The sequence below is a fragment of the Polypterus senegalus genome, chromosome 3, assembly GCF_016835505.1.
Source record: "Polypterus senegalus isolate Bchr_013 chromosome 3, ASM1683550v1, whole genome shotgun sequence".
NCBI classification, from domain to species: Eukaryota; Metazoa; Chordata; class Cladistia; order Polypteriformes; family Polypteridae; genus Polypterus; species Polypterus senegalus.
In genome coordinates, this window is record NC_053156.1 from 188,465,484 (window position 1) to 188,489,597 (window position 24,114).

General features: G+C 38.4%; 1 protein-coding gene across 3 annotated transcripts in view; it reads right to left on the reverse strand.

The window, feature by feature from the left end:
- Positions 1–24,114, reverse strand: part of eprs1 (glutamyl-prolyl-tRNA synthetase 1) — a 228,993-nt gene that overhangs the window by 189,504 nt on the left and 15,375 nt on the right. For all 3 annotated transcript variants that reach the window (XM_039748322.1, XM_039748323.1, XM_039748321.1), the window contains exons 4-5: positions 2,325–2,475; positions 1,828–1,973 (exon numbers count right to left, since the gene is read on the reverse strand). In XM_039748322.1, coding sequence (XP_039604256.1) covers positions 1,828–1,973; positions 2,325–2,475 — 297 coding nt within the window. The remainder of the gene's footprint in view (positions 1–1,827; positions 1,974–2,324; positions 2,476–24,114) is intronic.

Genomic DNA, 24,114 nt, shown 5'->3' on the forward strand with positions numbered 1-24,114 from the left:
GAACTAAACCCAGGACACTGCATATATAGTGGGTACGGAAGGTATTCAGACCCCCTTCAATTTTTCACTCTTTGTTATATTGCAGCCATTTGCTTAAATCATTTAAGTAAATTTTTCCCTCAGTAATGTACACACAGCACACCATACTGACAGACAAAAAAAATAATTTTTGAAATTGTTGCAGATTTATTAAAAAAGAAAAACTGAAATATCACATGGTCCTAAGTATTCAGACCCTTTGCTCAGTATTTAGTAGAAGCACCCTTTTGAGCTAATACAGCCATGAGTCTTCTTGGGAAAGATGCAACAACTTTTTCACACCTGGATTTGGGGATCCTCTGCCATTCCTCCTTGCAGATCCTCTCCAGTTCTGTCAGGTTGGATGGTAAACGTTGGTGGACAGCCATTTTTAGGTCTCTCCAGAGATGCTCAATTGGGTATAAGTCAGGGCTCTGGCTGGGCCATTCAAGAACAGTCGCAGAGTTGTTGTGAAGCCACTCCTTCGTTATTTTAGCTGTGTGCTTAGGGTCATTGTCTTGTTGGAAGGTAAACCTTCGGCCCAGTCTGAGGTCCTTAGCACTCTGGAGAAGTTTTTTGTCCAGGATATCCCTGTAATTGGCTACATTCATCTTTCCTTCGAGTGCAACCAGTCGTCCTGTCCCTGTAGCTGAAAAACACCCCCACAGCATGATGCTGCCACCACCATGCTTCACTGTGGGGACTGTATTGGACAAGTGATGAGCAGTGCCTGGTTGTCTCCACACATACCGCTTAGAATTAAGGCCAAAAAGTTCTATCTTGGACTCATCAGACCAGAGAATCTTATTTCTCACCATCTCAGAGTCCTTCAGGTGTCTTTTAGCAAACTCCATGCGGGCTGTCATGTGTCTTGTCTCTCCTCAGTGTGTGGAGACAACCAGGCACTGCTCATCACTTGTCCAATACAGTCCCCACAGTGAAGCATGGCGGTGGCAGCATCATGCTGTGGGGTGGTTTTTCAGCTGCAGGGACAGGACGAATGGTTGCAATCGAGGGAAAGATGAATGCAGCCAAGTACAGGGATATCCTGGACAAAAACCTTCTCCAGAGTGCTAAGGACCTCAGACTGGGCCGAAGGTTTACCTTTCAACAAGACAATGACCCTAAGCACACAGCTAAAATAACGAAGGAGTGGCTTCACAACAACTCTGTGACTGTTCTTGAATGGCCCAGCCAGAGCCCTGATTTAAACCCAATTGAGCATCTCTGGAGTGACCTAAAAATGGCTGTCCACCAATGTTTACCATCCAACCTGACAGAACTGGAGAGGATCTGCAAGGAGGAAAGGCAGAGGGTCCCCAAATCCAGGTGTGAAAAACTTGTTGCATCTTTCCCAAGAAGACTCATGACTGTATTAGCTCAAAAGGGAGCTTCTACTAAATACTGAGCAAAGGGTCTGAATACTTAGGACCATGTGATATTTCAGTTTTTCTTTTTTAATAAATCTGCAACAATTTCAAAAATTATTTTTTTTGTCTGTCAGTATGGGGTGCTGTGTGTACATTAATGAGGAAAAAAAATAATTTAAATGATTTTAGCGAAATCATCATTTTTAGTGAAAAATTGAAGGGGGTCTGAATACTTTCCGTACTAACTGTATGAATCAGCAGTCCTATACACTCTGCCACACCAGAGAAAACATACATTAAAAAAAATATATGTCATTAGAATCAAGAAAAAACATGTTTCTGCAGTCTGTTCTTTCACTATCAATCTGCATTATAATACTCTATTATTGAGCCCCTCATACTAGAAACTGCCCGTAAATGCAAGATAAGAGTTACTCACTGGTTTGCTCTGTGGTTGAACTGATGCACAGGTCCATTTACTGCCAATTGATTTGAAGACTTCATTATTACTTAGAAAGCTGTACCAGCGTTTAATGTGGCAAGGAGCCTGACCCTCTGAGAAATATTTTTGCCAGGTGCTATTTGCTGTTGAGAATAACAAAAGATGTAAATGAGGAGTATTGGAACATCTTTAATAAGATCAATGAGGCGTTCTTAAAGTTCAGCTAGTCAACATGAACAGAATATATATATTTTTTTTAAAAAAAAAAGGCAGGCACTAAAGCACAAAACCACCATCAACCTTTTAGTTATTTATTGCCATGAATAATAAAACATTAGAATCTGATCTTCTCAATTGGCATCAACTGAAATTCTAGGAGCATGTTCTGACTATTACTTGAGAAATTTATTAGTTGTCAACATTTAATCCATCTTAAAAGGTAAGAAAACAAAAAAATAAAAGCCATTTTGATAAGGCTTCCTTAAAAAGTTCACCTTTGAGAGATGACCACACACAGAAGTCAGCCAGAGAAATGGAATTTCCAACTAGAAAGGTCCGGAGAGAGAGAGCACTGTCCAGTTCCTGCAGAGCTGAGCCCAACTGGCCTGACAGGTGCCTGCTGCTAAACTCCAACCAATGGTCAATCTTCAGAAACAAAATTAACAGGTGAATGGGAGTACTTGTAACAAGCATAATAATACCCATGTTTAGAAAGTAAAAAAGCAGAAAAGCTCAGAACAACAAACAGAATATAGAAAGATAAAATACTTCAGATAAGCATAAAATCATTAAAAAGCCTAACCCATTATGCAGTTTTATATAATTTTCAAAGTTAATTTCAATTCCTATTAAAATGTTCAGAATATGAAATTATTATTCCTCAAAACTCTTAAAAAATTATATGAGAGGCTACTGAGAAGCCAACCAGTCTAAAGGTGATACAGAGTTCAAAAGCTGAGTGTGGCGTAAAGATGGACCAGTCAACCATCTAAAGAGTTCTGAAGAACATAGGCCTATATGGAAATGTTGCACAAATTTAGTTATTATGAACATGCAAGGTCTAAAACGCTCACTTTGTCGGATCATTTTAAAACATCAAGGATGTTCGATGCTATCATAGGGGGGTTGTTCATGCATGGAGAGATGCTTGAGGATTACGAATAATTAGCTGCTTTACCCATAAATATTCAGTAATGTCATTACGATGACTGAAAGTCGATTCCGTCAAAGTGTTTTTTTTTTTTTTTTTTTTTTTAATTGCTGACAAATTGCAATGCTGTATTGGTATAGAACTGTAAAATTAGATCTGCCTCTTAAAATGGATTTGAATAAATATCTATCAACAGGAAACTAGAAGTTACTATAATCAAACACTGCATTCTCAGTACTTTTTCTACCATTCTCAAAATAAAAAGCTACTTGACATGTGCTTAAAAAAAAAAATCATACTTCATTGTTTCCATGTGGCTTGTCTATAGCACATATTTTATCATTTCTTATCATGCAAGCAAACAATCTGCAAATAAGTGCATGATGCTCAGTGTTGATTGGTAATGAAAGCTTCCAATGTACAATATGAATACGGAAGGATAATGGCACAGTTGGCTCCAGCTTAAAAAAAAAAATTAAGGCACTGACTGTTTCGTGTATACTTGTACAGAATAATCAGTTTATTTCAGATGTATTATCTCTTCTACATAGCTCTATAAATTCCTATTTGCCCACAGCAGCGTTTCAAGTGGAATGTAATTACTAGCAGTACTTTGCTCAGTGAGTGTTTTTTTTCCTATTTCATTATTACTTTTACAAGACAGGGCAAGTGACTCCATCCTTTGGCATATATTAGTATATGACATTGAAGGGCGTGGGGATCCCCATGAAGTATTAAACGTCAGCGTTACCAGATCACTTCAAACCAGGGCTGTGGAGTCAGTAGGTAAATTCTTCGCCTCAAACTCCTTATTTTCCAGTACTTCCGACTCCCCGAATCCTCTGTATTTAATATGCTAATGTATTTTCCATGCTGATTGAAGATAGGCAACATACATGTCACTTAACCACAGAACTACTGTCAAGGAAGCCGACTCTCTACCGTATTGGTCAAAAGACAAAAAAATGAAAACAATAAGGTTTTATTTATTGTTTTTATAAAGTGGTAAGTAGTAGCATGCATAAAAATAAGAAACTTTATCAGTTCAAAAAATATAAACCACATTCTTCGGTAGTTTAAAAAAAAAAAACAAAAAAAAAAAACAAAGCTTAACTACATGAGCAAAAAACAAAACCTGGAAATCCTAAAACAGTTTATATATTAAACGTGGAATATAGTTGTAGAGTAGAATAGCTGTTAACTGAAATCCAAAATTAACTCAATGCAGTGTTCTAAGAAATAGAATTACTTCTGTCAGATCCTCTTTCATAGAAGCTCTTAAAATCTGACTTGATTATTTTTAGAGCTGAAAATAGTCTTTTAATACTGACTTTTAATACTTGGGTGGGTGGCATTGGTCTTACAGTTCTAGCCACATCACTAATAATCTCTGGACCAACAAGGATGGCTTCTTCTACAGTCAGTTTCGATGAGCGATCATACTTTTCAACTTCTTTAATTCTTTAAAAAAAAAAAAAAACCCTGCTGGAATCTGCTTATTTAGACATTTACTGGTCGTTTATCTTTCATGCATAGGCAACGTTGCTTTGCTTTTAAAACTTCCATTTTGTCCAAGTAGGAATCAAAATCTAATTCTTAATTTGAAAAGAATGATCCTGAGTTACCAGTGGTTATAGCTTCATCCAGTGATGTTTCAGGTAGTAGTAATCTCTTCATGCAAACTGCTACATCACAGAGTGCCTTTTTTCCATTAGCAATCTGGTCACTGCTCAACAAAATTTGGCTCATTGAATCAACATAAATAGCAGCTGACAAGATTTGATTATCCAGTAAGAGACTCTCTTTTCTTCATTGAAGATACAATGCCATCAGCTATTAACCCTCCATTTTTGTTCAGACAATATATCAAGCTCTTCCATTCCAAGAAAAATTTTCCAGGTGTTAAATCTTCGTATTGCAACCTCTTGGTGACAGTATAGGTGTAAGAAAGTAGACTTTCCAGTTCTTTTACTTGTGCCCACTGGCTTTCGGTTAATAAAACATTTTCATTGTCCAGTTCTTCAAGAAAGTCTTTTAGTTCAAGCAAACGCTTTACCATCAAATAAGTGCTTCCCCAGCATGTTGTCTGATCGAAAATGGCTTCTTTCCCTGCAACTCTTTTCAAAATGGCATCTGTTTTAGAGGCCCTGGCTGCAACAGTTACTTGCCTCAGTATGCCAATTAGAGTAGCTGCATAACGATCTATCAATCCATCTTTTATTGCAAGTTGCAGAGTATGAACAGCACAATGCATATGTTGAATAGTAGTAAGCTTAGGTGCTTCTTCAGCAATTTTATCCAAAATTTCACTATTATCTTCGGTTTCACTTTCTACAATACTTGCAGAACTTCCAAAAAAGAGCAACTAGGCTGATTCCAGGGCTACAGCGGTTGAATTATGAGGAAAGATTAAAAGAGCTGAGCCTTTACAGTTTAAGCAAAAGAAGATTAAGAGGTGACATGACTGAAGTGTTTAAAATTATGAAGGGAATTAGTACAGTGGATCGAGACTTTAATTTTAATATGAGTTCATGAAGAACATGGGGACACAGTTGGAAACTTGTTAAGGGTAAATTTCACACAAACATTAGGAAGCTTTTCTTTACACAAAGAACGACAGACACAGAATAAGCTACCAAGTAGTGTGGTAGACAGTAAGACATTAGGGACTTTCAAAACTCGACGATGTTTTCTTGGAGGAAACAAGTGGATAGGACTGGCAAGCTTTGTTGGGCTAAATGACCTGTTCTCGTCTAGAGTGTTCTAATGTTCTAATGTTCTGTCTTCCTCTAATATCAGTTTTTCACATCCTTCATCTACTTTATTTTCTCAATTGTGCTTAACATATTAGAAGCATTATCTGTCACAATAAATAAAATCTGTTCCTTTGTAATTTCAAAATCTTCTAGAACAGATGGTACAAAGTTATGCTGAAGTTCAGCCCTGGGTGGGTGAATATGTGGAGAGTGCAGACAGAACCCCTGAACACACATGAGGCCATAGCACAGACCTATACCTACATCATTACACATTATTTTAAACATTTTTTGTAATGTACCACAATCCAGATTACAATATGTGTATGTTAGGTAGTATAATAGCTCAGCTGAACTTCACACTAGTAGTAACACAACTATGCACTGGGATTTATTCTTACATCAGAGAAGTAATTATGACTATTGTTTGTGAAATGGGACATTTGAACTTGCTGTATTTTTTTTCATTACAATTTAAATTTATTAGGAGTCGGAGTGGGTACATTTTTGCCAACTCCGACCCCAACTCCAGGTACCCAAAATTGACTCCAACTCCACAGCCCTGCTTCAAACACCGCCTACGAGACCAAAGAAGCAACACCACTTTCCTTGTCTGGCACCCGAATTTCACTGTACAGATTACATAAAATACAGTATATAGGCTCCAGCTGCCCTGCAACCATGTTCAGGATAAGCAAGTTAGAAAACGGGTGGTGAGTGGTCTATCTGATCTATCTGACGCTAACCTCCCTCTCTCTCATTCCTCCTAGGGCACGAAGCAGAAGCAGAAAATGGCCGACGGTGGGGTAACTCTCGTTGAAATCGTAGTTGAAGAACTCCAGGCACTCGACGAACAGATTCAGAAACTACTGTCCCGACGGAGATACCTTAGAGATCTGAAGGCTCGGCTGCTGGATAAACCGTCCTCGCCATCTGTAACCGGTAAAACATCAACCCCGCGTTGTACCGACCTCACCCTCGCGTCTCGTAGGAGCGACACCACTGATGACCATGGTGGATTACAGCTATGCAGGCTGGGGTTCAAGGCCAGAGCACCTCCATCGGCACAGGCGAGCATCCTATCTCAGAACCAGTTTGACCCTCTCCGCGTCCCCAGTTCGCCTTCAGCCCCTGGTGATGTAATAGTGGTAGGTGATTCTATCGTTAGAAACCTTAATGTCGCATGCCCTAATGCAAAATCGTTTGTTTCTTGTTTTACCGGTGCTCGTGTCCGAGATGTGATGAGACGTGCGCCAGCAGTCTACGAGAAACACAAGGAGAGGGCAGTTGGCGCGATCGTTTTGCATGCCGGCGTAAACGATATAAGGCACCGACAATCAGAAATCCTGAAGGCTGACTTCGCAGCTTTGATTAAAGACACGAAGGAGAGGACCCCATCGGCAAAGATCTTCGTTTCGGGTCCACTACCGTCAGACGATCCAACGAGTAATACAGTCTTCTGCTAGAATTGAACAACTGGCTACAGGGTATCTGCAAGAAGAAGGATGTCGGTTTCATCAACAATTGAAATCTCTTTTTGGAAAGGCCGCGTTTCTTCAAGCGTGATGGCCTGCATCCGAACAGTTTCGGTACCCGGGTCCTCTCCAAAAACATATCGAAGGTAATTCATTTATCTTGACTATCTATCTCTGCTCTTAACCCCTTCCGAAATGATACTGTTGTGCTAGGACATGATAAGTGTTTAATAGAATCTTCCGTTAAAGTGCACAACATTAATACTGTAATAAGCAATCTCAATACAGGTAGAAATTCTAGGAAATACGGCATAAACTCCAATAATCTAATTAAAATTACTATTTTAGAGGAACAATGTATTAAAACTATAAAAACAGATCACAGATTAAACAAAAAATAGACACAGAGCAGCGCTAATAAAAATAATTTAGTTCCTATTCCAAATACCAATAACGCACATAGTATTCATCTCTGCACCTCCGAAACATTAAATATGGCACTATTAAATGTTAGAGCTTTAACTAACAAAACGTTTTTTATCAACGATCTTATTAGTGATAAAAAAAATAGATTTTATTGCACTAAGTGAAACGTGGCTTAACTCAGATGGCGCGGCTGTTTTAATTGAATCTGCGCCTCCGGAATACAGTTTTACTCGTGCAGACCGCCAGGGGAAAAGGGGAGGCGGTTTGGCAAACATTTACTCGAGCCGGTTAAAATGTAAAGATGTCAGTTTTGGTAAGTTCAAGTCCTTTGAGTATCTTGCCGTTGTTATCCATGGAGATTCTCAAGTTCTAGTATTATCCGTGTATAAACCTCCAAAATTCAACGCGTCTTTTTTTGAGGAATTCTCTGACTTAATGTCAATTTTAATTACAAACTATGACACACTCCTAATAGTTGGCGACTTTAATTTTCATACAGATAATCAGTGTGATCTAAAAGTAAAAGAATTTATGAACATCCTGGATTCTTTTGATTTGAAGCAGCTCGTAAGTCAGCCTACACTTAAAGCAGGTCAGACTTAGTGATTACTAAAGGACTGAAAGTTGATATAAAGCAGATCATTGATATTGGTGTATCAGACCATTTTCTTCTACTTTTTAATATAGAAATAATGATAAAAAACACCCATAAGAAGAATATTGTTAAAAAACGCTTCTTTGACTCAGCAGCAGCTTTAAAACTTACAAACATTCTAAGCAATCAGTCCGTTTATAGTGCCAACTATAATAGCGAGGATAATGTAAATAGTAAGGTGGAAAGATTTAATACTAAAGTGAGAGCTGCTGTTGACATAGATGCACCTGAAAAGACAGTGAAAAAATCTTGTAGCATTGTTATACCATGGGAGACCCAAAGAGTGTCGGATTTAAAGAGAACATGCCGCAGAGCTGAGCGTAAATAGAGGAAGACTAAACTTACTATCCACTATGAAATATTAAAAGTTCAATTAAAATCCTCCACCTGCGTCCTTGACCCAATACCAACAAGGTTTTTCAAAGAAGTATCAGGCATGCTAATTGATAATGTTCTGGACATAGTAAATTTGTCATTAGATACGGGGGTCTTCCCAGACTGTCTTAAGACTGCTGTAGTTAAACCCCTTCTTATGAAACATAATCTTGACCCCTCGGCTCTTGAAAATTTTAGACCCATCTCTAACCTGCCTTTCTTAAGTAAAGTTCTGGAGAAGGCAGCCATTATGCAGTTAAATGACCACCTAAATAAACATGCTATTCTTGATAAATTTCAGTCGGTTTTATAACAAATCACAGCACAGAAAATGCACTCTTTAAAGTAGTAAATGATTTGCGAGTGAATGCAGACAGAGGCCATTTATCTGTTCTCATCCTCTTAGATCTGAGTGCTGCATTTGACACCATTGATCATAAAATTCTTAGAAATCGCCTTAGTCAATGGGTGGGCCTCTCTGGCAGTGTCTTAAATTGGTTTGAATCCTACCTAACAGGGAGAAAATATTTTGTTAGTTGTGGGAATTACAACTCGAAGACACATGATATCCGATATGGTGTTCCACAAGGCTCTATCCTGGGTCCGCTGTTATTCTCAATCTACATGCTTCCGTTAGGTCAGATTATCTCAGGGCACAATGTGAGCTACCACAGCTATGCTGATGACACACAGCTGTACTTATCAATAGCACCTGATGACTCCGACTCTCTTGATTCACTAACGCAATGTCTGACTTGTATCTCAGAATTGCTGAATAGTAACTTTCTCAAGTTAAATAAAGAGAAAACTGAAATCTTAGTGATTAGCAATAATGGATACAATGAGGCTATTAGAAATAAACTGGATACATTAGGATTAAAAGTCAAGACGGAGGTAAAAAGCTTAGGGGTAATTGTTGACTGTAATCTGAATTTTAAATCGCATATTAATCAGATCACTAGGACAGCATTTTTTCACTTAAGAAACATAAGTAAAGTTAGACCTCTTATATCACTGAAAGATGCTGAGAAATTAGTTCACGCGTTTGTTTTCAGTCGACTAGATTACTGTAACGCACTCCTCTCAGGACTACCCAAGAAAGACATAAATCGTTTGCAACTAGTGTAGAATGCAGCTGCTAGAATCCTAACTGGTTACCTGTGTCATTCAGGATTGACTTTAAAATTCTGCTTATGGTTTATAAAGCCTTAAATAATCTCGCCCCATCTTTTATATCGGAATGTCTGACACCTTATATTTCAAATCGTAACCTTAGATCCTCAAATGAGTGTCTCCTTAGAATTCCAAGAACAAAACTTAAAAGAAGTGGTGAGGCGGCCTTCTGCTGCTATGCACCTAAAATCTGGAATAGCCTGCCAATAGGCATTCGCCAGGCTATTACAGTAGAGCAGTTTAAAACACTGCTGAAAACACATTACTTTAACATGGTCTTTTTATAACTTCAATTTAACTTAATTTAACTTAATCCTGATCCTCTGTATGTTCAAGTTCCTCATAATTACTACTCACGGTGGCTCTAAAATCCGTACTGACCCCTACTCCCTTTTTCTGTTTCTTTTTCCGGTTTCTTTGTGGTGGTGGACTGCGCCACCTCCATCTACTCAAAGCTTCATGATGCTCCAACAATGATGGATGGATTAAAAGGCAGAAGTCTACGTGACCATCATCATCAAGTCCTTCCGTGAGAACCCTGAATACAAAGAGGACTGTTTGATTTATGTTAGGCAGATTGCCCAGAAGGGACTGGGCGGTCTCATGATCTGGAATCCCTACAGATTTTTTTTTTTTCTCCAGCCGTCTGGAGTTTTTTTTTTTGTTTTTCTGTCCCCCCTGGCCATTAGACCTTACTCTTATTCGATGTTAATTAATGTTGATTTATTTTGTTTTTCTTATTGTGTCTTTTATTTTTCTATTCTTTATTATGTAAAGCACTTTGAGCTACTGTTTGTATGAAAATGTGCTATATAAATAAATGTTGTTGTGGTTGAATGAAAAATACTGTAACACTGCTGACAAGTTGCATTAGCCTGCAGATCAATCATTCACTTTATCAACGATCAGGCAAACCAGAAAAAGTCTCAAAAGAATTCCATCTTGTGCGGTTACAGCAAACAATCATTTTAAGGATAGTTATTACTTTAAAGAGTGAAAAACCATGGGCACTGCAGAATCACTTACCTGTATTTTCCCATTCAAACTTTGAGCATGTCACACTAAACAGGCTCCCTTCCCTTAGCTGAAGATCACTAGTGCAAAAGAATATAGCTCACAAATCTCATGCACCTCGTTGCTGTGAATAGCCCTAGGATATTATGACATTTGAAATTTAATTCAATTAGAGTAAACCATAAAATGTTACATTTTAGTACGCTATTTACCAGCTAATGATGCTAATAGAAATAATAATAAAGCCTATAACAGCAAATGTTACAAGCCAAATGGAGCAATTCTTTGGCAAACAAAATTTTTTTATTTTAAATTTTATTGGTTTTATTGTGATCATTCCATACAAATAGATCAATTTTTACAAAAAAATTGGATTGAAACCAAATCAACCCCCACCCCTGAGAAAGAGAGCATGGCCAACTGACTAAAACTTGAAAATAGTAAAAATGAATAAATTGATGATTTTATTAGAAGTATACAGATAAATGGAGACGAAAAAGAAATGGGTAAAGAATCAACTTCCTCAGTGCTGTAAGAGTTTATTCTAAAATATTATTGATTAGATCCTGCCAGGTTTTGAAAACGTTCTGCTCAGATCCTCTAACTGAGGAATTAGATTTTTTCCAATTTCAAATAATATAAAACATGTTACCCACTGACTTAAGAGGAGAGTTAGGATTCTTCCAGTTTAGCAAAATAAGTCTGCGTGCCAATAGTGTAGTGAAGGCAATCACGGTTTGTTTGTCCTTCTCCACTTTAAGCCCCTGGAAGAACACCAAACACAGCTGTTAGTAGATTAGGAGGGATTGTGCCACCAAGGCGGTCTGAAAGTCACTTAATTTTTGTCCTGAATGATGTTAATTTGGTGCAGGCCCAAAACATGTGACTCAGTGAGGCTGGAGCTTGACTGCAGCATTCACAGGTTGGATTTTGCCCTGGAAACATTTTGGACAATTTCAAGCGAGACAGATGTGCGCAATATATAATTTTGAGTTGAATAATTGTATGTTTTGCGCATATGGTGCTCGAATTAATTCTCTGCATTGCTACTTTCCACTCCTTTTCTGACATGTTGAGTGAGAGATCCATTTCCCATTGCCCTCTTAGATCTTTGAAAGGGAGGGACTGTAAAATATTTTTAGATATTGCAGAAATGCTGTACGAGTCCTCGAGACTGAGCAATATTTTATCCAGCATAGAGGAAGGTGGGAGATGGGGAAAATCTGGCAGGTTCTGTTTGACAAAGTTTCTTATTTGAAGAAGGTGAAAGAAATGTGTTGCTGGAAAATGAAATTTGGAATGTAATTGTTCATAGGATGCAAAGATGTTGTCTATATAAAGATCTCTAAGCAATTTAATCCCAAATGTTTTCCAAGTATTAAAAACTGCCTGTTTCCGAGGGTTGAAAAAGGTGGTTCTCATGCAGAGGTGCCACAGATAAAAGATTCTCCATCTTAAAATGCTTTCTACATTGATTCCACATTCTGAGTGAGTGAAGCACAATTGGGTTATTAGTATATTGGCGATAACTTGCATTTATTGGGGCACAAAGCAGGGAATATAGAGAAGTACTGCAGGATTTTATTACTATTGCGGATCAAGTCTGTCATCTATTTGTGTCCAGGTTTTTATAGCTTGTATGTTTACTGCCCAGTAATAAAACTGAAAGTCAGGTAGAGCCATGCCACCTTCTGTCTTGGGTCTTTGTAGAGTCGCTCTTTGGATATGTGGATGTTTTAGGTTCCAAATAAATGAGGTTATGGTTTAACTGCTTAAAGAATGATTTACTGATGTATATTGGAATGTTTTGAAATAAAAAATGAAGCTTAGGAAGGATATTCATCTTCACAACGTTAATTCTTCCAGCTAGAGAGAGATGGAGAGTTGACCATCTATGCAAGTTCTGCTTAATTTTTTCCATAGAGACAGTGAAATTATGTTCATAAAGAGCTTTATGTTTACTTGTGATATTTACCCCTAGGTATTTAAACTGATCTGCAATAATAAAAGGGAAGGTGTCCAATCTAATATCGTATGCTTGAGAATTTACTGGAAAGAGCACACTTTTATTCAAATTAATTCTGAGACCAGAGATCTTTTGAAATTCTTTAAGTGCTATTAAGACTGCACAGTATTTTATGGGTCTGATATATACAAAACCATATCATCTGCATATAGAGAAATTTTCTGTTCCAGTCCTTCTCTGATAATCTCTGTTATCTGATAAGCATTTCAACAGTGAACTGCCAGTGGTTCAATGGCAATTGCAAACAGCAGTGGTGACAAGGGGCATCCTTGTCTGGTACCACGTTCTAGTTCAAAGTAGGCTGAGCAAATGTTGTTAATACAAACTGAAGCTTCTGGATTGGTATACAGTAGTTTGATCCATTACCAAATATTCAGTCCAAACCCAAATTTCTCTAATGTAGTGAAAAGGTAGTTCCATTCGATCATATCAAATGCTTTTTCAGCATCCAACGATAACAACAACTCCGGGGTGTTTGACTTTGCAGGTGAATATATTACACTAGCCATGTGCGCCCAACTACGTTGCGTGTGTTAAAGCTGTCTGTGAAGGGCTCCCTGTTTAAACGCGGCTGCCAGTCGTGAACTGGGCCCTTCGACGCACAGCAATATGATTTTTTATAAGGGAAACAAAATTACAAAAGAAAACCCTTGGATATTGATTCAATAGGAACGGCCTACTTGGAATCACTGTCCAAATCGTAATTATGTGGTGGTGTAGGAGCATTTCTGCTTCTGTCCGTTCACAGTCCGTCTCATTTTCATGACGCTATTGTTTCCTCTCATAATCTCTTCTCAACCTTTCTCCAATCTCGCAGGTTGCTTTGTGGCAATCCAAAGAGTAAGGCAATATACACGGAGCAATGGTTGTAAAAAGGGGACCCATAGGTATCCAGGCTCTTTAAAGCATAAATAGGGATCACTTCACTGACATGTGAGCAAGCCAAGGTACAACTGTGAGACGCGAAGCACTCGTCGGCTACAAAGTAACAATAATGATTTCCGGAACGTTGTCATTCATTTTACCCACTGTCTTTCTTTTATTCATATGTTACGTAGGTATGTACCTTTTATCTTCGGCAATCTCATTCTCTAACCAGGCTTCAGCAGCTAACCAGCGTAACACTGTCCACCACCCCTTTCGTTATTCCGGCACATTGTTGACATCCGTGAGTAACAACAACGTACTAAACTGGAAGGTGGTCTACACATGCATGGAATTCGCGTACAAAGATCAAGATCTAAATGAAGATCTCTTTAGTTCATTTAAAGCACAACAATTTGTTTAGTTTGAATGTCTGTGTTTTGAGGTGTGACTGGAGTACTACAGTGTTCAGTAGTATAAGCCTGGAAGAGATTCTTAATGCAATGCCTATGTCTTAGCTGTCTCTCTACTGCCAACTAGTGCTTCTTCTAATTCATTCACGGACAAACAAAGATCAAGATCCAAATGAAGATTAAATAGGCGTCGGAGATTGGAAGTGTCGACTTTTAATAAATCCAGTTTGATCTTGTGATATTACCGAAGGCAGCACTTTCTCCATCGTTCTAGCTAGGACTTTGTAGAGTATCTTAACATCATTATTCAGAAGTGAAATTGGTCTGTATTATGCACATTGTAATAAGTCCTTTTTTTTGTTTAGGAAAGACGGTGATTAATCCTTGGCGAAGAGTTGGAGGTAGAATTTGGTTGTCTCTAGCTTCTGTAAATGTTGCTAATAAGAGGGGAGATAGCCGAGTGGACACCTTTTTAATAAATTCAACAGGGTAGCCATCAGGGCCTGCTGCTTTCCCACTCTGAAGTGACTTTATAGCATTTAGTAATTCTGATAGCACCAGAGGTTTATCCAATTCCTCTGCAATAAAAGTTATCTATTTATGGTATCTGTAATGTATCCAGAAATGCATTAGATTGTGTTTTGTTTTCTTTGAACTCAGTAGAATATAAGGATTTATTGTAGTCTCTAAATGTGTGCATTATATTTTTATGGCCAATGACTTTATCTCCGTTTGTGTTGGTGATTGCTGGAATTGTCTTGCAAACTTCCTGCTTGTGGATTTGTTGAGCTAAGAGCTTATTGGCTTTCTTTCCGTGTTCACAGTAATGATGTCTTGATTTAAAAATGAGTTGTTCAGTTTTTTTGGTTGTTAAGAGGTTGAGTTCTAAATGCAGAGCCCATCTTTTCCTATGAAGAGCTTCACTTGGACACCTGGCATGTTCTTGATCTATTCTAGTAATTTTGCTGGTGAGCTCTGATACCTTCTTGGTTCCTAATTTATTTCAGTGGGAAAAATATGAAATAATCTGTCCTCTTAAGAAGACCTTTAGAGTTTCCCAGAGTATTCCTGCAGAGACCTCTGAGGATGTATTTGTCTCTAAGAAGAAATTGATTTGTTTTGATATAAATTCTGTAGAGTTCTCATCTGCTAACAGAAGTGGGTTAAGACTAGGACTGCAACTAATGATTATTTTGGTAGTCGACTAATCGTTCAATTTATTTTTCTATTAGTCACGATTATTTCATGCCTGATTATTTTGATGCCTGCGACCTATGGTTGCACATCCGGTTCTGGGCTCCAGTGCATGTCTTACCTCGTCTGCTCACGTCTGTCAATCTGTGAATATCACCCTGATATCTCTGCATTAACACGATTAAAATTAATAATACAGTAATCCCTCCTCGATTGCGGGGGTTGCGTTCCAGAACCCCCCACGATAGGTGAATATCCGCGAGATAGAAACCATATGTTTTTATGGTTATTTTTATATATTTTAAGCCCTTATAAACTCTCCCACACTGTTAACATTATTAGAGCCCCCTAGACATGAAATAACACCCTTTAGTCAAAAGTTTAAACTGTACTCCATGACAAGACAGAGATGACAGTTCTTTCTCACAATTAAAAGAATGCAAACATATCTTCTCTCCAAAGGAATGCGTGTCAGGAGCAGAGAATGTCAGAGAGAGAGAGAGAGAGAGAGAAAGAGCCCGAAAGAAAAGCAAACAATCAAAAAAATCAATACGTGCTGCTGGGCTTAAGTATGCGCACCGCGATAAAGCAGCCGCAAAGAAGGGAGCAATGTGACGGTAGTCTTTCAGCATTTTTTAGAGTAGCGTCCGTATCTTCTAGGCAAACAGAGAATGTCAGAGAGAGTGAGAAAGACCGAGAAAAGAAAACAATCAAGCACCGCTCGGGAAGCACATCGTATATCATTGAGGAGTTTTATTTAATATGTAATAAATGCTCTGATTGGGTAGCTTCTAAGCCATCCGCCAATAGCGTCCCTTGTATGAAATCAACTGGGCAAACAAACGTTGCAGCCCTAGTTAAGACTAGGTGAGTAGAAAGAATATGTTTTTGAGTTTGGGTTTAGAAACCTCCACGTGTCTGATAAGTTTTGGTCAGTTAAAAACTGTGTAATTGTCTTTGCAGTGTTAGAGGTCATCTCCCCATGACAGGAGACAGCAAACTAAATTTTAAAAACATGTTACAAAAACAGCTTTAAAAAAGTTTGTTTAAATAAAAATATCCTGAATTATCTTGGAATTCACCAATTCAAAAAATACACAGATAATGCTTGAAAGTTTATTTTTAAGGGGGCTGCGCGAAATTAAGAGTAATATCTGGTTAAAATAATTTTGTTGGCATTAGACCAATGACTAGATTTGACCAATAATTAAAATCAATATTTGATGGCGCATTCACTGTGCTCCTGATCAGCAAGACATTCAGGCAACACTAAATTTTTTAAAAGAACAAAATATATGGCATTACTAACACTTGTCCAACTAATGTCTTGAGTAGGGAGACCAAAGCATGAAATTTCAATACCACCAGCTTAATTACACACTTGAAGACACACAACTCTGACAAATATGAAGAATTCCTCAGAGTAAAAAAGGAGAATCACACACCAATGTGCGCAAAATCAAAAACTGTAGGGCTGTCAAATCAGACAAAAAATATGGTTTGAATATTAGAAAAACACTAAGTATTTAAATATATTAGAACAGAGGTGGGCAAAGTCATTCCTGGAGGGACGCAGGTTTTTGCTCCTACCCAATTTCTTAATCTTTCCTCATAATTCAACCCCTGTAGTCCTGGAATCAGCCTAGAGGCACTTATTGCTCAAGTAACACTTCTGCTTCACTTTAGTTGTCTCACTTCTTAAGATTTTGAACCCTTCTTGCTTATTTTAGTCTTAAACAGCTGTATTCTTTGTTTTTAATTGTTCCTTATTAGCAATAACATGCAAATGACGAAAGAGACCAGCATTTCTCCATTTCGCTTGTTACTATTTACACTTGTGTGTATTTATCATGCACTATTGAGTTTAATTAAATACTTGGAAGGAAAGTGAAGAGAGAAAAGGTAAGGACTGAGAATTACTAATCCATTTTAGCCTTCCAATTATTTGGATGATATCCTTAGAAAGGGGGAAAAAGTTCTAGGATATGAGAATTACCTGACATGGCAGAGTTAAAGCACTAACATGCCATGAAATTAAATTATTGGCAAGAATCGCTTTCTAATTAAGCAACTGGGTTAAAATAAAAACCTGCTGCCACTGCGGCCTTCCAGGACTGACTTTGCCCACCCCTGTATTAGAACATAGGTTAACAACTCTGGATGTTAAATGTAGATTTCTACATGCTTTTTTTATACTTTATTATTATACAGTAGTAATGGCCACAACAGTGGAAAAACAGCAAGAATAAACAGCAGCAGCTAAAAAAAAAAGGTGAAATTTGTAAAAGCCACACGTTCTGGCACGACACTTCACTACATATTTTCACTTTTTTTAAAAAAAAAAAAAAACTTGTACATCTGCAAATCATGAGGCACTGATAACAATGTTGCCTAGGTCATGTTTGTAGCACGAAGCTGGCACCCCTCGCTACAAACATAATGTGACATGTCTTGGTTCTGCTAGGAGAGCTGTGAAAGTTAAGGTGTACATAGCCCAGGGGAAGCAGTTTTGTGAAGTCACAAAGCACCTCTGTAGAAAGATTTGAGTGACAACGGTGAGTAATAGTGCTTTTGTGCCAAACCGGCACAGGCAAAGCGGTGAGAATAGTGAGGGAACTAAAAGAACAGACAAGAGGCAAGCAGATTTGTTTTATTATTCTGGAAGTATCCAATGGCCAGCAGTAGTTTACCATTTATATTGCAACATTCAGAGAAAAAAAAGCCAGTCTGTACCAGTGGACTCAAAAAGAGGCAATCATCACAATATTAAGTCAGGGTTTGCACAATCTGTCTACTTTTTTTCTCCATTACAGATTAAGCAATATTTTAAGAAAGGTGACCCAAATATTTTTAATTACACCTCATTGTTTTATGCATTATAGTTCAAACCAGCAGCCACATAAGATTGAGACTAATTGTAGGATAAGGCATACTGACTGAGGAGGTTCAATACTTCTAGTGCACAGGAGACGTATTTGGAAAAACCGTCGTGTGTACACTTGTTGATTAAAGTCCAACGCAATATAATTAATAAAAAGACCAATACATGGTGAAGGGGTCTATTTATGCATTTTACTAATGAAGATAACAAGCTTACCATTCAAAATTACGAAAAAGTTGATTGTGGAAATGCAAAAATAGATCTGTAAAATACTGAAGCTCTGAATGGCACGTCTGGAGTAACACAATGCCAAAATTAGTGCAAATACCGTAGATCCCGTTATATAAGCCGAGAATTTCGTCCTAGATTTTTGGCTTAGAGTTTGGGGGTCGGTTTATACAACGGGTATCGTTTCAGATTCAAGATTTCCAGCGCAATGCCGGTTTTGCCGATGAATACGGAAGTAAATAAATAATGACGAAACCACAGGGCCATCTTTCAGATGAAGAAGTAACTTTGCATGCCGGTACTTTAAATTAAATAAAGAATTTATTCAAAAAAGTGTTTCAGTTGTTGATTTTATTAATAAAATTTATAAAAAATTATCGGGAAGTTTAAAATACAAATTTTTGTTTTGATTTACGACCAACATCTTGCGTTACGACCCGGATGTAGTCACATGTATCTGCTTGCACGATTGTAAACAAACAACCGAGAGCGTTAGTAGCGTCAGTCGGAGCCCAGATACATGTGTTTGTGAATGTAATTTGGTCACTGCAGTGATTTACCTTTTATATATATATATATATATATATATATATATATATATTTTTTTTTTCCATTAAGACCATGCAAGCAAGACACATAATTGCTAAGGAAGGAAGAGAAGGTAAAGAAAGCGATCACAATCGAAACGAAGATGGAAATTGTGTGGAAATATGAGAGTGCTGTTCGTGTGACGGATCTTGCTAATATGTACAGCATGTCGAAATCCACCATCTCGACAATTTTACAAAGAAAAAATCTGCATAAGGAGACTCCTTCTAAAACAATAACCACCTTCCGTTTCATTCTCCTCCTCCTCCCTTCCTGCAGCCCAAAGATGTCAAATTAAATGGTGAGTACAGTATGAAATTGTTGTTTCTAGAATAGAATGCCTTTAATTGTCACTATACACATCTACAATGAGATTAAAATCAGCTCCTTCAGTGCAGAAAAAAAGTTCTGTATAGGGCTTGTATGGTTGTTTTTTGAGCCTTAGCATAACGCCGGATCTGCGGCCCCGCTTCTGCTTTCTTTCCCTCCTCCGTCTGTGTCGTCTCCTAGACCCGACAACAATCCACGGAGAGCCCGCTGGTCTCGCTATGTTGTCTGGGATGTTGTGCGTGTGACGAAAAACATTCGAAACAGATGTCTGGCTCTGGACACCGATGTCTATAAGGTTCGGACGGGTGTAGCGGATGTTCGCCGAACCGATCGTGCACAAACAAGGAAAAAAAAATAAAAAAGTACAAAAACAACTGAGGAAAAATACAAAACAGCTTGATCAATCTGGTGTACGTAACAAGAGCCATGCAGACCCTGCTTGCCCATGGTGTACGTGACAAGGGTCATGAAGACCCTGCGTGCCCAAAGTATGCGTGCTAAGTGCTACTTCTTATTTTAAAGTTACTACACAAAAAACCACAAGTGTGGACTCATCGAGCCCCAAGCTAAGGAAACTAACAGATGTATTCCACCTGTAGATTTCTGTTAGTGTTGATTCAGGCTAATATTTTGAAATACTTGTGTAACTAAAGTCATAAGACAAAAGCCCTATAAAAATTTGGGACACCGACCCCTCGGGGCAGACGAAGGGCAGGTGTCCTAGGACTGTGCTTCTCTGTCATTTTACCTTTGCCTGGTGTGTATCGATAAAAGATTTTTACTAACTTTAATTATATCTCTCTGTCTTCAGTCACAAGAAACGACACTATAGAAAAAGTGTCCACACAACAAAAAAGTGCACTGAGAAAGAGAGCACTGAGCCGCTGCGACCATGCGCGCCACCATTCTCCTAGCTTACACTTTTTATAACTTTTTGGTTAGTACATTAGAAAAATTATTGGCGTTTTGGTAAATTATGCACATTAAACAATCCTTTTTTATTATGAAAAGGTTAAGTAAGTGTTGCAGTGGGAGGTTCGGAACGCATTATGGGTTAGCCTTCGTGAACGAATTAAGTTCGTAAATCAAGGGTCCACTGTACTGTGTATTTAAGTTAATCAAATTTATAACGAGTCTCCGGAAATCCACCCGCCGATGTGCCGTATTTGCGTGTATAATTTCAACACAAAGGTTTCATTTTACCAAACTTCTCCGCAATCACTTCCTGGTTTCCATCAAAAATGCCGGCAGTCTCAAATTCTCGCCGATAAACATGATAAATATACTTGAAGAGACACTTTTACGGAAATTTAGAAAATTTTGCTTGGAGAAGGGGGTCGGCTTAAATACCGGTCATCAGCAAATATATGTAATTTAATAGGTAGAGAAGGGGGTCGGCTAATATACCGAGTCAGCTTACTGCCACAGTTCTATGTTGGTGGATGTTGTTAATTTATTCAAATATTGTGCACTAAATAGCAAAGATGTTTATTAATGCCCCTTGTGTTGTCCAAAGCGGCAGAGTTTACAACAAACTGAAAAAAATACTTGAGTTGCACTGTCACTGTTTTTTTTTTTATAATTATTTATTCTGTAATATGTTGCATACAACATGCTTTTCATTTTAAATAAATGTTCTTAATTCCAAACTAGTCCTTTGTTTTTTTTTTGTTAACTTATATGACTAAAGCTGTTACCTGTAAATTTAAATCATGTTTTTATTAAGTACTCGGTATCGGCGAGTACTGAAATGCAAGTACTCGTACTCGTTTTCCAAAAAAGTGGTATCGGTGCATCCCTCATATTCCGGGATCTACGGTAAAACAACCATTCTTTGACAATCAACTGTCAGATTTTGCCTTCGAATAAGACCGTTTTTAAAAAAAATTCTAATTATACTCAAATAGCAACATTCGATCTGACAGCCCTATCGACAATTGATCAATTTCTTCAAAAATCCAAGAAATTAGACAAAGACAGAGCAAAGGCGAAAAACAATTACTAGAAAGGTTCTGGATGACCAGCCATTTTCTGTTGTGGAAGATATAGGATTTTGATGGCTGGCTGAGCATCTTGTGCCCTGTTACACAATAACCAGTCATCGTTATTTCTCTCAAGATGCACTTCCAGAGCTACATAATATAGTAGGAACTTGGAAGTCACATGCACAAGTTCCAGGCTGACAATGTCTCAGCCATACTATGGACATCTGATACAAGTCCTAGGAGGGTGCTTAATTAAACCGCTCAGTCTGCAATTCTGAAACAAAGAAAGCAAGACTGCTCAGGATCACACACTGGCACAGAATTTTCCATTTAAAAGAATGTTTGAACTATGGAAAGTACCAAATAAAAATATTCATGCAGTACTCCAAAACAATGAACGTAACATTGCAAAAGCTATGGTCCAGTGCAGGATCCCAAGTTTGCCAAGTACAGCTCATACCTGATAGATTCCTGTTAAGGACTGTGTACTAGCCCAGCATAATGTATCAGATATAACAGCAATTGACAGAAAGATAGTAGGTTATTTTAAGCATTTGCAATTAGAAAAAGCTGGTCTCAAAAATATACATGTAGCAAAAAATGCTTCAGCCCGATGTTGCTACCAAATGGAATAGCACATTCTATACTCAGCAAAAAAAAAAAAAAACGTCCTCTGACTTTCAACTGTTTTTACTTTCAGTAAACTTCATGTGTAAATATTTGTATGAGCACTAAAAGAGTCAACACCATAAGACATAAACTAAAAATGTTTCACAATGTGTCCCTGAATGAAGGTAGGCTCAAAATCAAAAGTACCAGTCAGTATCTGGTATGGCCAAAAGCTGCTTGAAGTACTGCAGTGCATCTCCTCCTCATGGACTGGACCAGATTTGTCAGTTCTTGCTGTGAGATGTTACCCCACTCTTCCACCAAGGCACCTGCAAGTTCCTGGACATTTCTGGGGGAAATGGCCCTAGCCCTCACCCTGCGATCCAACAGGTTCCAGAAGTGCTCAATTCCTTCGACGATAAACACGAATCCGTCCATCACCCCTGGTGAGACAAAACCGTGACTCATCAGTGAAGAGCACTTTTTGCCACTCCTGTCTGGTCAAGCCAAGGTGGGTTTGTGTCCCCATAGGCAGCGTTGTTGCTGGTGATGTCTGGGTAAGGACCTGCCTTACAACAGGCCTACAAGCCCTCAGTCCAGCCTCTCTCAGCCTATTGTGGACAGTCTGAGCACTGATGGAGGGATTGTGTGTTCCTGGTGTGACTCGGGCAGTTGTTGTGGCCATCCTGTACCTGTCATGCAGGTGTGATATTCGGATGTACTGATCCTGTGCAGGTGTTGTTACACGTGGTCTTCCACTGCGAGGATGATCAGCTGTCCTTCCTGTCTCCCTGTAGCGCTGTCTTAGGCGTCTCACAGTGCGGACATGGCAATTTATTGCCCTAGCCACATCAGCAGTCCTCATGCCTCCCTGCAGCATGCCTAATGCACGTTCACGCAGATGAGCAGGGACACTGGGCATCTTTCTTTGGGTGTTTTTCACAGTCGGTAGACAAGTCTCTTTAGTGTCCTGCGTTTTTAGAACTGTGACCTTAAATGCCTACTTTCTGTAAGCTGTTAAGGTCTTAACAACCATTCCACAGGTGCATGTTAATTAATTGATTATGGTTAATTGAACATGCATGGAAAACATTGTTTAAACCCTTTACAATGAAGATCTGTAAAGTTATTTGGATTTTTAAAACATTATTGTTGAAATACACAGTCCTGAAAAAGGGACGTTTCTTTTTTTGCCGAGTATATATGCTGCCAAGCTTAATGAAGCAAAAGACAGTCCACTGTACAAATGCTAATGATTCGAGTTGCCTGCAACTTTAACACCTAATCAGTGGGGTTTGATCAAGAACAGAATCAAATACCTCACTCCATCTGAACAGTTGACGAGACAAATTTGCCAGTTTGAAGCCTAGTCTTCTAATGTGATTCCCTCAGTTAATGCATTAAGTACCCATAGTGACTTTGGACTCAAACACTAAAAGTGCTCTCTTGGAGGCTATAAACAATTGTTTCAGTGAGATTTACATAGAATCTATGTAACCTGTTGCCACTATTGTAAACCATAGACACAAGGACAGTTATTTCAATGCAGTGGCAAAATTCAACAGCACTCAAATGTTGCAAGTTAAGATGGAATATCACTATCTTTATATATAATACGCTACCATGGCTGTTCGAATGTCTGTCCAGGTTTTTAAATCACCTGTAGCTCGCAAACTGTTTGAACTATTGACGTGAAATTTGGTACACAAATACTACGTGACGTCTACTATCCGCTTTCGGGTTGATGATTGGCCTCCAAGGTTGCTCCTCTTTTTATTTTTATTTTATCAACTATCATCAGTGGCCAGCAGGGCGGCTGTGCAGCACATGCATACAGCGCTATTCTCATTCCCTACCACCTTCGCCGTCACTTTCCCTACCTCTTAATAGCTTAAAACATTCCTGAGGAAGATTGAAGACTTAAGTGCTAGCTTAACACTAGAATTACCAGAGCCTACGAAAAAACTCGTAATTCCGTCCCACCTTAAATCGCTTCTTAAAATCGTTCACAGCTCTCCACCAGCGTCTTTCGTCATCTAAATGTGCTGATAAAAATCAGGCTGCAAGCAGCCGGCTATTCCATCCCCCCACCGACTTAGAACGTGCACAAACTTCTCCCAGCTCATGCCTTGATTGATTATC